The sequence below is a fragment of the Equus caballus genome, chromosome 11 (assembly GCF_041296265.1).
Source record: "Equus caballus isolate H_3958 breed thoroughbred chromosome 11, TB-T2T, whole genome shotgun sequence".
Lineage (NCBI taxonomy): Eukaryota > Metazoa > Chordata > Mammalia > Perissodactyla > Equidae > Equus > Equus caballus.
The window spans coordinates 50927880-50943323 of record NC_091694.1 but is presented as its reverse complement, the minus strand read 5'-3'; the positions used below and the strand labels follow the sequence as shown (position 1 = coordinate 50943323).

General features: G+C 45.6%; 1 protein-coding gene across 4 annotated transcripts in view; it reads right to left on the bottom strand.

The window, feature by feature from the left end:
* DNAH2 (dynein axonemal heavy chain 2) overlaps positions 1-15444 on the bottom strand; it is a 106045-nt gene that overhangs the window by 19470 nt on the left and 71131 nt on the right. For all 4 annotated transcript variants that reach the window (XR_011423478.1, XM_070228102.1, XM_023653714.2 and 1 more), the window contains 11 exons: positions 14472-14604; positions 14228-14367; positions 12714-12924; positions 12382-12498; positions 12064-12205; positions 11199-11368; positions 10913-11029; positions 1372-1536; positions 705-830; positions 418-566; positions 278-344 (listed from right to left, as the gene is read on the bottom strand). Coding sequence is in view for 3 of the 4 variants with exons in the window: in XM_070228102.1 (XP_070084203.1) it covers positions 278-344; positions 418-566; positions 705-830; positions 1372-1536; positions 10913-11029; positions 11199-11368; positions 12064-12205; positions 12382-12498; positions 12714-12924; positions 14228-14367; positions 14472-14604 (1537 nt within the window). In the remaining variant the exon portion in view is untranslated. The remainder of the gene's footprint in view (positions 1-277; positions 345-417; positions 567-704; positions 831-1371; positions 1537-10912; positions 11030-11198; positions 11369-12063; positions 12206-12381; positions 12499-12713; positions 12925-14227; positions 14368-14471; positions 14605-15444) is intronic.

Sequence of the window (15444 nt, the reverse complement as noted above, 5' to 3'; positions counted from 1 at the left end):
TGTATGACTCCACTCATATGAGGAATTTAAAAGTATGGACCAAGAACAGTTTTAGTGGATACCTTTAGGGGAAAGGTGGGGTGGGGGGTGGGCACAAAGGGTGAAGTGGTGCACCTACAACGTGACTGACAAACATTAATGTACAATTGAAATTTCACAAGATTGTAACCTATCAATAACTCAATAAAAAAAAAAATGGCCCAAGGGGAGAACCTCAGCAAGAGACAGACTTTGGAAGAAATTCTAAGGGGACAAAACCAGCCCCCAAGCCTTATACCTGGTTTCCTTCCATGTTCTTAATCCACTTCAGGGCCTGGGCCTGAGGATCAATCATCAGTGCCCACCTGGAGGAGGAAGTGTCAGTCAGAAGACAGGTTCTGCACTTACTCGACCTCATGCTCCCAGCAGCATCCTCACCTGTTGCCACGGGTGACAATGATGCCATTCTCAGTGGAGAAGGCATCCGAGGGCAACCCTTGGATGTTCCAGTCCCGAACTTTGGTAGGATTGGACAGGAAGTTATCGAAGGTGAAGTGAGGTGAGCAAGGAACCTGAAGCTCCCTGATCTGCGAAGGAAGAGCCCCAAATTTCAGCCTGGAGATCTGAGCCCAGCACTCTGACCCTTCCCAGTATCTCTTGTTACTCCCAAAAGCCCTGGCCTCAGAGCCCAAGAGCTCACTCATCACGCCTGAGCCCTGCCTCACCTTCCTGATCCAGATCTGGTTGACAATCTCATCCCGGTAGTTGGTCAGGAAGGGTCCCATGTAGGACAAGAAGGCAGCTGCCAGGAGACAGTCGCCCACCAGGTAGCCCAGATCCTCCTCCAGGCCCTGGAGGACAATAGGGGAGATGTCAGCCTGCCAGGGCCCCCAGCACTGGGAGACACTTGGAATTCTTTGAAGGCACACTCCTCTGGACACTATCTAGATCAAAGAGATTCCTTCTCTCTCCTAAACTTTAATTCAAAATTCTAATTACTTTTGAGTTCCTCATCTTTAACAGCAATTCTGTTTACATTCTGGTGATCAGGCCTAACCCTTTTGTGAATTCAGGAGCTCACCGAGGGTAGAGACAAGATGCTGCATGACCATTTCTATCAGGCTGGCAGGCTACAGAAAGGGTCCTTGTGTGTGCTTTCCAGCCCTACCTAAATACAGAAGAAGATCCCTAATGGTACCAAAAGTCTTTCCTTCCACTCTTCTCACCAAAGATGAGGAAGGAGAGGGGAAGAACTCGCATCCCCTATTCTTGGTTGTCCCTACACCTGGGTGTCCCCGTTTTCCCTGACTGTCCCTCAACCTGAAGGGGATGAGAGCTCTTGGAACCAGTGGGCAGGGAGGAAGGAGAGCCAGGTGGTACAAGTGATCTCACCTGTACTGTCTCCTCCCATCGGGCCTTCTCACCAGCCAACCCAGACACCAACAGCCCAGCTCGCTCCAGCTTCATCTCCATCTCCTCAGACTTCTTGCGAAGCTCCTCCTTCTGTGCCAGCTTCTCATCGTACTGTTTCTTCAGCATCTCCAGTTTCTCAGCCACCTGGGAGGGATCAGAGTGCAGGATCAAACACAGGGCTTGAGGCCAACTGTTCAGGGTTCAAATCACCAATCTGCCGTTTTGTGGCTGTATGACGTTGGGTAAACTGATCTCTTTGAGCCTCAGTTTCCTCATGTGCAAAATAAGAATAATAACACCTACCCTATAGGGTTGTTGTAAGGAGAAAACAAGATATAATATGTGTGATAAGATGAGTTTTCTTTCCCTTCCTTCCACCACTCTTTCCTTGAGCCTGGAAACCATTTGGTAATGAAACTCCAGGCTGGGTAGACAGACCTCATGCAGCATAACAAACCACAAAAGATGTGTTGGCAAGAGAGGATCAGACAGCACAAAAATAACTGCCACTCCGTGCCAGAGGCCATACCTAAGGTGGGACTTTGAGAGAGGAGGAAAAAGCTAGCAATGAACCCAGGAGCCATTGGAGAGAGGAGTGAGTCCATTCAAGAAATAGGCCCAGATCCAAGGTCCCACACCAGAGACGGGGACCTGGGAAGAGCTTCTCCTACTAGAGACCAACCTCCCTCAACTCATCGCCACCCCGTGGGCTCTGTTGAGGTTGGAATATATTACTCAAATCTGAAGTCAAGGACTGATTAAGCATTTCCTAGACGCTGTATGTGCCTGACTGGCAAACAGTAACACGCTGTGTCACACATCCTTTTCATGATGAGGAATCAGGGGCTGGCGTTACACTATGTGCCTGGCACACAGTATGCACACGATTACTGTTAGTTCCCTTTCCTGCTGCCATCCCCACGGGGAGACACAGCCTGCAATAATGCAGAGTGTTCAGATCCTTGCCCTCATTTACTGAGTGAGCCTCATCCGGCTGTTGTAAGGATAAATGTGGATGGTAGCACAATGCCTGGCATGTAGCAAGCAAGCAGTACCTGGGCCCAACAATTGAGGTTGACCTCCAAGAACCTGGAAATGGGATAGATGACTCTCCAAGAAATAGTCTTCAAAGCAAAGTGGAAATTCAAAATGTCACCTTTGAGTGACAGGGCGGCTTATAGGTCAAGTCTTGGTGGTAATCTATGAGAAGGTATTAACATCTAAAGAAAGAAGGTGTCGCTCAGAAGGGGTGTGGCCAGCTGCGCCACTCAGAGGAAGTGCTGGCTGGGTGCCTAGAGGGAGAGGGACGCCCTGGCCCCCCGCACACGTGGGTTGGGTTTAACCCTGATGGAAGCCATGCATCTGACAGTCTTTGCTGCAAGGCACCTGTTATCAGGTTCACGTGACCACCTCTCTGTGCTGAGTCCATGCCCATCGGCAACATTCTGATTATAATTTGGCTTCCCGTGGAGATCTGTCTGTGGGGAGGCAGCCAGCCCCCTTGATAGTTCTATATTTTACTATTGATTTTGCGTGTCGTGTTATCTTCACTGTTTTTACTTTTTATGCAAGAAATATATGCATGAGATTAAAAACTCAAATAATATAATAGAAGAGGTAAAAAGCAATAGTCCTCTAGCCCACCTTTTCCACTCCCAGTCCCATGCTCAGTAGCAAATTGTTTTTTAACCACTTCTCTTTTTATTTCTTCTGGTAGTTACCTCCATATCTCCAGATATTATGCTTATGCCACTATTTAAATATATATATATAAATCTATTTTTAAATTTTTACAGTTTTAATCTTTTTAATTAAAAATTAACATGAAAAATTTCAAACCTAGGAAAAAGAATAATATAATGAATACCTATATACCCATCATCTCGATTTAACAGTTAACATTTTGCTACATTTATTCCATCTACTTGTTTTTTGCCAAAGTATCTTAGTAAATTACAAACTCATGATATTTCAAGGCTAAATACCTCATAATGTTTCTCTTTTTAAAAAGGGACATTTTCCTATATAATCATAACACTATTATCACACTTAACATCTTTATCTTTTTTATAAAATAACTTTTCCTATTTATGTCTTTTTTTGAGAACCAAATATGTTCACTCAAATTGACATTCTAAAGGAACAAAAGCGTATCCAGTGACAAGTCCATCTTTCTCTCACCAATGACCCCAGCCCCCAGCACCAGCCCGAGAAGGAACCACTATCACCAGTTTCTAGTGTGGCTTTCTAGACAGAGTCCACATGCAGAGTCCATCAATAATAAAGAGGATATAAGCACCACGGGGGCAGGGCCTTATTCACCACTGAATCCTTAGACCTAGAATAGTGCCCAGCACTCAGTAAGTATTTCTTGAACGGATGAATTTTTTTCATAAAGATAAATGGTAACATACAATAACACTATTCTGTACTTTACTATTTTCCACTTGTCTCCAAATCAGTTCTTGTCAAGCGGCCTCATTCTTTTTAACAGCTGCAAATAATTTTGTGTATGATTGAACCATAATTTATGGAACAAGTCTCCTACTGATGGACATTTGTGTCTTTCCAACATTTTCTATTATTAACGATGCGGTAATGAATATCCTTGTACAAGCAGAAGCACATCTTGACGCTGCTGTTTCTTTTTTTTTTTTTTTTTTTTTTTTTTTTTAAAGATTTTATTTTTTCCTTTTTCTCCCCAAAGCCCCCCAGTACATAGTTGTATATTCTTTGTTGTGGGTCCTTCTAGTTGTGGCATGTGGGACGCTGCCTCAGCGTGGTTTGATGAGCAGTGTCGTGTCCGCGCCCAGGATTCGAACCAACGAAACACTGTGCCGCCTGCAGCGGAGCGCGCGAACTTAACCGCTCGGCCACGGGGCCAGCCCCGACGCTGCTGTTTCTTTTTTATTTTAATTTTACTTTGTAAATAAGTAACTTAACAATTCAAAAGGCATAAGAGCATGAGAAGTCTTCCTCTCAACCCTGCTTTCCATTCACCCACCTCCCTTCTTGAGGTAGCCAAGCAACCTGTTCCTTGACTGTTCTTGCAGAGGCATTCTCTAAATATACGCGCATACAGGCATGCACCACACAACGACACTTCAGTCAACAACAGACCGCGTTAGACGACAGTGCTCCCATAAGATTAGTACCATGTAGCCTAGGTGTGTAGTCAGCTGTACCATCTAGGTTTGTGTGAGTACACGATGATATTCACACAACGACGAAATCACCTAACAATGCATTTCTCAGAAAGTGTCCCCGTCGTTAAGCGACGCGTGACTGTATTCTACACTGCTGTTTCCTGGTTTATTCCATTTTAGACGATTTCTATTGACTCTATGCGATGACAGATGAAGATCTGATTCTCCTATAGCTCCACCCCACCTCTTTCTCCCTACTCCTAATACTTTTAGATCTTCTCCTGGTTACCTTTATAATTTTAAGTAACATGTTAAAACCTTGTTTTATCTACTACAGAAGCATTGCCTTATCTTTCCCTCAACCCCCAGCTACATCCACCTCCCAACTTTTGCTTTTATTTTTATATTGTCAAGATTGATAACATTTCCATTCAGAAGCCACAATCAGTCATCTGTGCTTTATCTCTAGGTTGATTTTAAGGTCGAACGTCATAAACAGTGTTGGTGTTATTATGACCTGGGCTGGTACCCAGTGTGAACCGGGCAGCTAGCTGAGCTGCTGCTTGTGGCTGAGGCACGTTCTGATAGGTCACAGCGCCTGCTGAACTGGCTGTTAAATATTTTCCTATTACCCCTGGTTACATGTTTTCTCTTTCAGAAATTTTTATTGGTTGGATTGTGTCTTTTATATCTCTCATGTTTTTGGGGAGGTTTTTTTTGTATTATTTTCCTTGAATCTATCCTCCTACCTTTCTACTGAACGTCATACTTTGATCATTTTAACATTTCCCAGAATTCTTTCTTTTTCTCTAGTTAGAATTTTTCTCTTATTCTACTTTTGTTTTTTGGATGTCATTTCTTCCTTAATCACTCGTTGATGATACCAGTTAGGCTAGGTATGCTCTTTTTTTTTTTTAAAGATTTTATTTTTTTCCTTTTTCTCCCCAAAGCCCCCCAGTACATAGTTGTATACTCTTCATTGTGGGTCCTTCTAGTTGTGGCACGCGGGACGCCGCCTCAGCATGGCTTGATGAGCAGTGCCATGTCCGCGCCCAGGATCCGAATCAACGAAACACTGGGCCGCCTGCAGCGGAGCATGCGAACTTAACCACTCGGCCACGGGGCCAGCCCCTAGGTATGCTCTTTTTGTGTGTGTGTGTGAGGAAGATTCGCCCTGAGCTAACATCTGTTGATAATCTTCCTCTTTTTGCTTGAGGAAGATTGTCCTTGAGCTAACATCTGTGCCCATCTTCCTCTACTTTGTATGTGGGATGCTGCCACAGCATGGCTTGATGAGCAGTGTGTTGGTCCATGCCAGGGATCCAAACCAGAGAACCCTGGGCTGCTGAAGCAGAGTGTGTGAACTTAACCACTACACCACTGGGCCAGCCCCTAGGTTTGCTTTTTAAATTCTTCTCTGTAACCTGAATTGTCTCTGGGCTTGTTTTTCCTCTGGGGTCATGTTTTGTTATAAATTTTTACCTTGGTCATTCCCTTATATGTTGAATGACTTCCTCCATGCCTTTACTCACCCCTTCTCCAGGGGAGGTGCATGACTGATCTGATTGGTAAAAGTGGGAAGAATAAACTAGGAAGAATAAAATGCTCATCTGTGCTCAGCCCCTTTCCTTTTAGGGGCAAGCACAAGTTCTACTCTGCGCCACCAGCAATGCCCAAGACTGGATAAGTCTTGTCTGGATATGGGGTCACTACCAGCGGGGCTCCTCCCCCACAGATGTCAGCCACATCCTCCAACCTAGCCTTTAAAGGTGATATTTTGGCCAAATGCCTTTAGTTTTATTTCTCACTTTGCTTAGAACCTAGGCATGGAAGAAGGCTGCTAGTTCTTAGATCCCCTCAAGAGTGTACTACAGACCAGAAAACCCATTAAGAAGCTTTCGGTGGGGCTCGGAGTCTCACCGGCAGACTTGGGGTGTGGACAGGTGTTTTAACTTAGGTGATTTGTAGAGGCTCATGTTAGGCCTGGTGGGTTTGTACCCTTGTGTGGTCAACTTTTAACCTGTGTAGCCTGAGTGAAAGTCTTAAAGCAAACCCTGCATTATCTTGACCTTGGCAGATGGCTTCAGCTTTGTCCACAGGTGAGCAGCTATTTTTATAGAGGCGGGAATGTTTGAAGCAGGGCAGCTTCAAGGAAACTGGGCTTGGGCAAAGGAAAGATGTGGTCTGCAAAGGTGGCCTTAACTAAGGGGGGGTGGGGGGCTCAGGATAAAAGCTGCTATAGCTACAACACAGAAACAGTCTGATATTGCTAAGTTGAAGTGTGATCAGATCATTTTTAGGCACTGATGGACAGAAAGATTTGCTGCTTTTAAACTACAAGGCAGTCAGTTGTGTGTATACTACAGGTTCTAGCTTTAAATGGTTTCTGCCAGGCCAAGCACCAGATCAGCTATCCCATTATTGCTTTTTTTATTCTGGGATAAGGAGGCAATTGTGGTGGGACTGACCTGAAATGCATGTGGCTTGTCCACAGACTATGAGCTGGCAGTATTCCATTTTGGCTGAGATTCCAGGTGATACAGTTAGGGCAGGTGGGCATGCAGGTATTACCTATGCCTTAAGGGAACATGCCTGAGAAACTTAGGGATTCAAAAGGGGAGGAAAGCCATGTCTTGAGGCTGTTCCCCACAAGGCCCCGGGACACAGGCTTCAGCAGCATCAACAGCAGCTGCAGTTCAGGAATCTGCTGAAGGTAGTTTTCCAGTTGAAATAAGGATGGGGACAAGGTGAAAGCCTTCCTGAAGAGGCAGTTTGCGTAGGCCTCAGCAACTCCACAGAGAGACAGCAGTGTTAGCCACTGTGCTGCAGGACAGGCCATGCTGGATCAGGACACAGAGTGGGGAACCGAGCTCAAGGGGGAAACTGAAATTAAAAGGATGCACACAGGGTTTCAGTTTGGGGTGATGACAAAGCTCTGGAACTAGATAGTGTGATGGCTGCACAACAAGGCGAATGTACTTCATGCCATTGATTTATGTACTTTAAAATGGTTACAATGGTAAATTTTATGTGTATTTTACCATGATAACCCCCCAAAAAGAAGATATGCATGTGTGGATTTCCAACCCCCTCCAATACGGTAAATACTTATTGGTTGGATTATATCTCATATTAATCTAGTGCTGGAGGCTTCTGCCAGTTTAATTTAAGTTCACGGGTCATGGTTTTCAAATAACTGACATCCTAGTGGAGCTAAAACCAAGATTTTCTCCATGTATGCTCGTTCCTGAAAATGTTACTGAATTTCTACTCTGGTCTTCAAGGCAATAATAACAACTGGTTTCTGGGAATATAATTTTATCTGGAAGTCATGTATGTCTTATTAACTCCTCAAATTCATTTTTATTTTCAAATGATGCTCATGAGAGAGTTGATTTTGAACTAATGCAGCCTCTGAGGTCCTGCGGGAACAACATCTACTTCCATTTGAGTGACAGCCCAGATTATAATTTAAAGAAACTGATTCTACCCAGACACTAAGAACCCTTCAGCTGAGACTGAGCAGAATAAGAAATTTGGGAGGATCCAACTTAACAATGTTGGATTCCAGATTTTTTTTTTTTTTTTTTTGCTTGAGGAATATTTGCCCTGAGCTAACATCTGTGCCTGTCTTCCTCTATTTTGTATGTGGGTCACTGCCACAACACGGCTGATGAGTGGTGTAGGTCTGCTCTCAGGATCTGAACCCACAAACCCAGGTTGCCAGAGTGGAACATGCCGAACTTAACCACTAGGCCACAGGGCTGGCCCCTGGATTCTAGATTCTTAACTCATGAAAGCAAGATAATTTGATTTCAGATTTTAATTTATTTGGACTTTAGTTTACAAAGAGATTTAATCCTTGAAATTTAATTTCCTCCTAGGGGTTATATTCAAATTTGTGGAATTTCTGTGATTGTTATTATTGTAGCCTTTTAATGTTGTCATTTAATCTCACTGCATAACCTCTGATATACTGTGTTGGGCAATGTGACTAGACATAATTTGGAATGGGAAATTGGAAAGAAAGTGAATTTTCAACCTTGGGTATACAATTGCCTTGAATTAGATTAAGATTCTGTTCTGACCCATTTCAGAGCCTTCTGAGGCAATTTCTAAGCCAATAGTTTATAACTTTCACTGCATGCCAAAATCAGGCCTGGAGAAAATATATTTTCAGGGCCCCAAGCAAGTGAGTAATGGCTAAAATGATTCACTCACGATTTGGGTTGACATGTAATATACGTGGTCCCTGGGCCTCTTTCCAGACTTCTGGGCCCTAGCGCTGTACCTGCTTTCCCAACTCTCGTTGGCTCTTGCAGGGAAGTTTTCAAAATGCTGATTTCCAGGCTCTACCAGAGACTCTTAGACATTTGGCCTGGGGTGCTCAGCATCAGCACAGTGCTATCTCCAGGTGGATGGGTGAGCGCCTGGTTCTGAGGTTCTGTTAAAAGGTGCCTTGGCTCTTACACTTCACAGCCTTTTCAGTAACAAAAAGAAATTGTGGTTCCCCGTCTGCTTACTCTTATCAATTAGGGTTTCTCAAGGTGGGGTGTGGATCCCTCACCAGAGACCTAACACTGGATGCTCCATGCATATTCGTCCAGTGAATGATGTTATTGGCAGCTGACCCTAGAGGTCTCATTTTTTCACATATGAAGGGAAAAATCCATAATTATGTGGCCCAGGATATGACTCATCCAGGGGTGAGAAACCTTTCCAAATGGATTGCCACACCTGTGATTATTCACACTTGAAAAGGAGAGAACGAAAGAGCGAAGGTCTCAGGAGGGGTTGGGAGGTGCAAATGGCAGAAAGGCCAGGGCAGTGGAGGAGCGTGTGCAGACAGATGCCCACTCGCCCAGCCTGCTTGATCCTGCAGACGGAATCAGAAGAGGCGTGAAGGGCAGCTTCACTTCTGAGAGTAAAGGCGCCTGCGGCGGGAAAAGGCAGGGATGAACTGTGGTGGCGATGGGTGTGGAGTCAGGAAACATGGATTCTAGCTCTGGCGGTAATTAGCAAGTCACTCACTAACCCTTGGGCTCCTCATTCCATCTGAAGAGGTTGGACCTGGATCTTCTTTACAGTTGGTTTTGGTTAAAACATTTTGAAGTGGTATGACCAGCTTCAGTTATGTAAAAATTTAAAACTTCTATATAAAGATAGCATCGGGGCCGGCCCAGTGGTGCAGCAGTTAAGTGCAAACGTTCCGCCGGTTCGGATCCCGGGTGTGGACATGGCACAGCTTGGCAATCCATGCTGTGGTAGGTGTCCCACATATAAAGTAGAGGAGGATGGGCACAGATGTTAGCTCAGGGCCAGTCTTCCTCAGCAAAAAGAGGAGGATTGGCAGCAGATGTTAGCTCAGGGCTAATCTTCCTCAAACAAAGAAACAAAAAAGATAGCATCAACAAAGTTAGAGGATAAGTGAAAATCAAAAATTGGAAACGATGAATATTTCCATCGAAGAGGGAAATGGTTAAATAAATGATGGGATAGCCATCCACTGGGATACCATGCAGCAGTAAAAAGAAAGCAGAAACTCTTTATATACTAATAGAGAACAATCCTCAAAATATAGGTAAGTAAGATAGGAAAGTGCAGAACAGTGTGTATGATGTAAAAAAATTGGGGAAAATGCTTATGTAAGCATAGAACACCCCTGGATGGATAAACAAGAATTTGTAATATTGATTGCTTTCAAGGGAGGGGAGCTGAGTGGCTAGAGAGCAGAAGATGGCAGGGAGAGTTCTTACTGGACACTCTTTCGTACCTTTTGAATTTTAAACCATGTGAAATCAATGATAGAGATATTGATAGACTGGAAGAATTTTGAACTCTTTTGATAATAGCACTTTACATTCTACCTTGTTTGAGAGTCACCTGTGCATATATCTTCTAGGAAATCACCTTCTGGTATATCTAGCCTGCTCACAATAAGTAACCCCGCTATCTCTGGGAGGACCCCGTTCCCCCATCAAGCACTTGCTCAGAGGCCTTCACATTCCTCCTGGTCCACAGCAGCAATGCGACACTCTTGCACCACTCCTCCAGCAAAGACAGCTTTGCCACACAGATTTCCTCAGTTAATATCTCAGGGCCCATCTCCAAAGGCCATGACAGAGATGGCCAGCTCCCAATCAATCTTTGGAAGGGCTCCCCGGGAACAGCGCCCTCTGTGCCTTTATAATCCTCTGCAATAGGCTTAGCTTTCTGAGCCAGAGGCAGCTCATCTAAACAGGCCATAGAATGGGAGGCAGACAGGTCTGGAAGGGAGAGGGGAGTAGAATTAGATGGGGAAAACTAAACGGTAATGAAGCATCCTTGAAACCAGGGAGAGAGACCACCCAGGAAAAGAAGGGTGTGAGGCTCACCTCCCGCAGCTTTTCCTGGGCCTCAGCCAGTGCTGCTTGCTTCTCCTGAAGCTGGGCCAACGCAGCATTCATTCGGATCCGCTTGGGCTCCACCACCCGATACAGCCGCCCATACAGCTGCAGGGAGACAGCCAGGCTGCAGTGTGGCCTGCCCACCCACCCACTCACCCGCTGGTGACCCGTCCTGCCCACCTGGGTCTTCCACTCCTCCAGCTTTCTCCTGTGTGCATCGCCCTCTTCCCAAGCCTGCCTCCCTGCTTCCCACCCCACCCCCACCACTGCTTACCTCCATGGCCCGTACCCACATGCAGAGGGACTTGGCAGCACTGGAGACCCGGCCAATGATGTCAGGCTGGAAGTCAGGCTGGGCGCAGTAGGCCCCAATTTTCTTCAGAACCTTATCTGAGATATTGTCTTTATCAAAGTGGATCAGTGACTTGATGAAGTTCTGTTCCCCTGTGGGATGAACATTGGGGGCCTCAGCCAGAGGACCTAATGCCACCCTCCTTGTCCAGGTTTCACCTCCACTGCTAAGGCATGGCCACATTTTTCCTGGGCTCAGTTCCTAAGGTCAGAATATCTGACCTCATCCTGCATTCCTTCCGCTGACCTTGCTCCCTTCTCTAGAAGGTTGAAGCCCCCAGGGCCCTCCACAATCTTCCTAGCCTCATCTCCCATCACTCACCTTGAATACTCTCAGCCAAACCACCCCAACATCATTCTGTCTATATCCTTGCATATAGGGCAGGGGTCGCCACACTACAGCTTGCAGGCTATGTTCTACCAGGGGAACTCAAACCAGAGAAAACCACAAAAGTGAAAGAGAAAGAACCTTGTTTTCCTTTTTCTGACTCTTGCCCTTTTTGGGGGCCCAAAGGCATTCTTGTCTTTGGATTCTGCGATACATTCCTATACCTTTATGAAAATTTCCCTTTTTGGGGGGCTTAAATTAAGATGAGTTGTTTTCTGTTACTTACAACCAAAGAATCTTAACTGATATTTATGTCTTCTCTTTCCTCCTAGGCCCTCTGCTCTTGAGGGTCGGTACAATGCCTCATTCATCTCTGTCTCTGCAAGTGCCTGATGCACAGCAGATGATTAATAAACATTGGGAGCGTTGATGTTAATTCTCTCTTGATTCTCTAGCTTACCTAGCTGCCTCTTGGCCTCTGCCCAAGTGGGCTCATTGCCTCGGAGAATCATGACTGCCTGCATCACTATCTCCACTTGGGCGGGGGGCCGTCCATAAGACTTGATCTCTCCTATATCCTTCTTGTTCAGAGACTCCAGGGCCTGGGAAAAGGGATTAATTTAGGGAGCAGGGCCAGAGTCAACTCAGGCGGCAAGCCAGGTCCTTTATGGAGACAGGACCCAGCTGAGGCACCCCCTCTTCTTCCCACTTCCCCAGGTACTTTGAGGACAAAGAAGGCTGGCCCCGTTCCCTTCCCTGGGCCCTCCAGTCCCAATACCCGCATGGCTTCTTCCAGGGCTGGCAGTGCCTCTTCTAGATCCTTCTGGGCATTGTCAGCCAGTAACTGGCACTTGACTTCCTCAACTGCAATCTTCTCACTATTGGCTGTGACAGCCTAGGGATGAAGAGGACGAGGGTTTTGTCTCCACCTTGGGCAAAACTGGGGGTGACAGTGTTGATGATAATGATGAAAGATGAAGCTAAAGAAGATCTGAGGAGCGGAACATGAATCCGCTGACACAGTAACTAGATGGAGACCAGGGAGCCTCTGCCTGGTGGGCACTGGTAGTAGGGGGGCGTGAAGGGCTGGACCAGTGTGCGGCCCCCCACCTTCTGCTGCTCATCTGCTTCCCGCTTCTGCTGTACAATGATGACTAGGTACTCCTCACACTGTTTCTGGAACTCAGCAACCTTTTTCTTGGCATCCTCCAGCTCCAAAGACATCACTTCCACCTTTTCCCTAGTTTCATCGATCTTAGACAATCCTGTTCGCAGTTTATTGGCCTGGTCCAGCAGCTCCTGTCGCTTCTCTCCCAGCAACCTGGAGAAAAGAGTAGGATAAGGTGCCTGGAGAGGAGCAGAGAGGTTCCTGGGCTCCCAGAGAGGAGAGTGGCCTATATAGTCTCCCTTCCCAGTGTGTCTCTAGTCCCTGTCTTCCTTTCTGTTGCCCCCACCGCCACCACTCTAGTCAGATTTTTATCACTTTCTGCCTGCATCATTGCCAACAACTTCCCAACTGGTCTTCCTGCTTCCAGACTCTCCTCCTGCTGATTTATTCTGCACACCAGTGTCAAAATCAGCTTGCTAGATACTGTTTTCATCACACCACTTTCCTGCTTGAGAATCTCCCACTCTTCCCCACTGTGCAGCAGGCAGGGGGCTGCAGTGAACCAGAAGACACAAACCCATCTCAGGGAGGGGGCCCATCCCTGGGCTCCAGCCTGTTTTCTCCATGTGAGATTGAATGTGGGCTCAGTATTGCCACAATTTCTGATTTGTAAAGAGAAGCTGGAAATACGGATTTTTCTAAGGCTGCCAAGTGTTAAATGTTGGCAACTCATTCAAAAAGTTTTAACACTCACAGTGAGAAAATGCATGTAAAGGGCTTAGCACAGTGACCAGCACATAGTAAAGAGAATGTAGGCTTAGAATGTATGCACCCAGGGAAGGCAAGGACTTTATTCATTAACTGGTATATTGTGAGTATCTAGAATGGTGCCTAGCATATAGTAGGTGCTTAAAAAATGTGTGTTAATGAATAAATGTTGACTATTATTCTTATTACAAATGGCTTTTTCTCCACCTTGATTAAAATACTGAATCCAATAAATGAGGTGGGTTTTTTTTTATGTTTCCCTTATATCCTTCAAAGCAAACTATTATTGTGCTATGCACATAAAAGACACTCAATACAACTTAATGAATTGTATTAACGGGCCCAGGGTTTCGCCCGTTTGGATCCTGGGCGTGGACATGGCACTGCTCGTCAAGCCATGATGGAAAGTCTAGAAGACATTAAAGGCAGAGAGGAGAGGACTGGGTATATATGTTATGGAAAAAAAGAAACATCATTCCAGAAAATAAGGACAAAGGGAGTGTGGAGAGGGGTCATAGCCAGAAGGCTCCAGAGATGGCCATGCCCCCTGGAAACCCCATCTCTCTTTTATTAACTTCCTGGGCAGAATTAAGACCCCTTGCATCTCTGCCATTCCACATCAGCACCCCAGTCCTGGAATGGGTCCCCTTGGCCAGCTCCTGGATATTTTCCATTACATCATTTCACCAATCACCCTCAAAAGACACCAAGCTCCCTGGCCCTCCATGTCGCTACTCTTTCTTCATACTTCTTATATCCAGACACAAGTTCCAGGTAGTTGGTGGGTGTGACGTAGTTGTATCTTCGCAGTTCCAACAGCATCTTCTGGGAATACTGAGCCACTGACCAGTGCATGGTGACAAAGATCTGGGCCACCTTCCTGTGGATCTGAGGCCATGAATAAAGGATGTAAAACAGAGAGTAAAGGCAGAGGGAGAACAGCAATGGGGGGAGGTGCAGGGGTATGATGAGAGATGAGAGGAGGGTCTCACATTCTCTTGCGTTCCCAGGTCTACTCCCACCAGGTACTTCTCAGCCACCTCCAGCAGGGCCTCGCGGGGCCACTCTGAGAACCAGTTGATGGTTGTGCAGTTCACCAAGGCCGGGTACTGGCGGATCCAGTTCCTGGTGAGGGGTTTTGAGAGGCAGTTAAGTCCATTTGCAGATAGCCTCTGGCTACTGGCTTCGTCAAAGGTCCTCCCACTTTCTGGGAACCTAAATGCCTCATCTTCATGCTCCTGTTTCTCCTTGTCCAGATTCTGTTCCCCTCAGAGCTAGTTCAGTATGGTATTTAGAAACAGATTCTGGGGTCAGAAAGACCTGGTTCCACACCTTCCAGGTGTGGATCTTGGGCAAATGATCTAACCTTTTGAACGTCAGTTTCCTCATCTCCAAAATGGGAATAACAAAAAATACTAACTAGGATTGAGGATGCAATGAGGTGACACACAAAATGCTTAGCACAGTGCCTGGTACGTGGTAATACACCATATAGCATAAAAATGAAGAAAAAAAGTAGCCCAAATTGCCTCTCTGCACAAGTTCTCTGTCCTCCTCCTACTTTCTGATGCCCTTAAAAATCTAGTAATATGAAGAATGGATAAACAAAATGTGGTGTATATACACACAATACAATATTATTCAGCCTTAAACAGGAAAGAAATCCTGTTACATGCTACAAGTCACATAACAAAGCAAAATAAGCAAGTCACAAAAAAACAAATACTGTATGATTCCACTTATCTAGAAGTATCTAGAATAATCACTCACAGAAACAGAAAGTAGAATGGTGGTCGCCAGAGGCTAGGGGATGGGAGAAATGGGAAGTTGTTCAATGAGTATAGAGTTTCAGCTTTGCAAGATGAGAAAGTTCTAGAGATCTGTTGCACAACAACGTGAATATACTTAACACTACTGAACTGTACACTTAAAAATGGTTAAGACGGCAAATTCTAGGTTATGTGT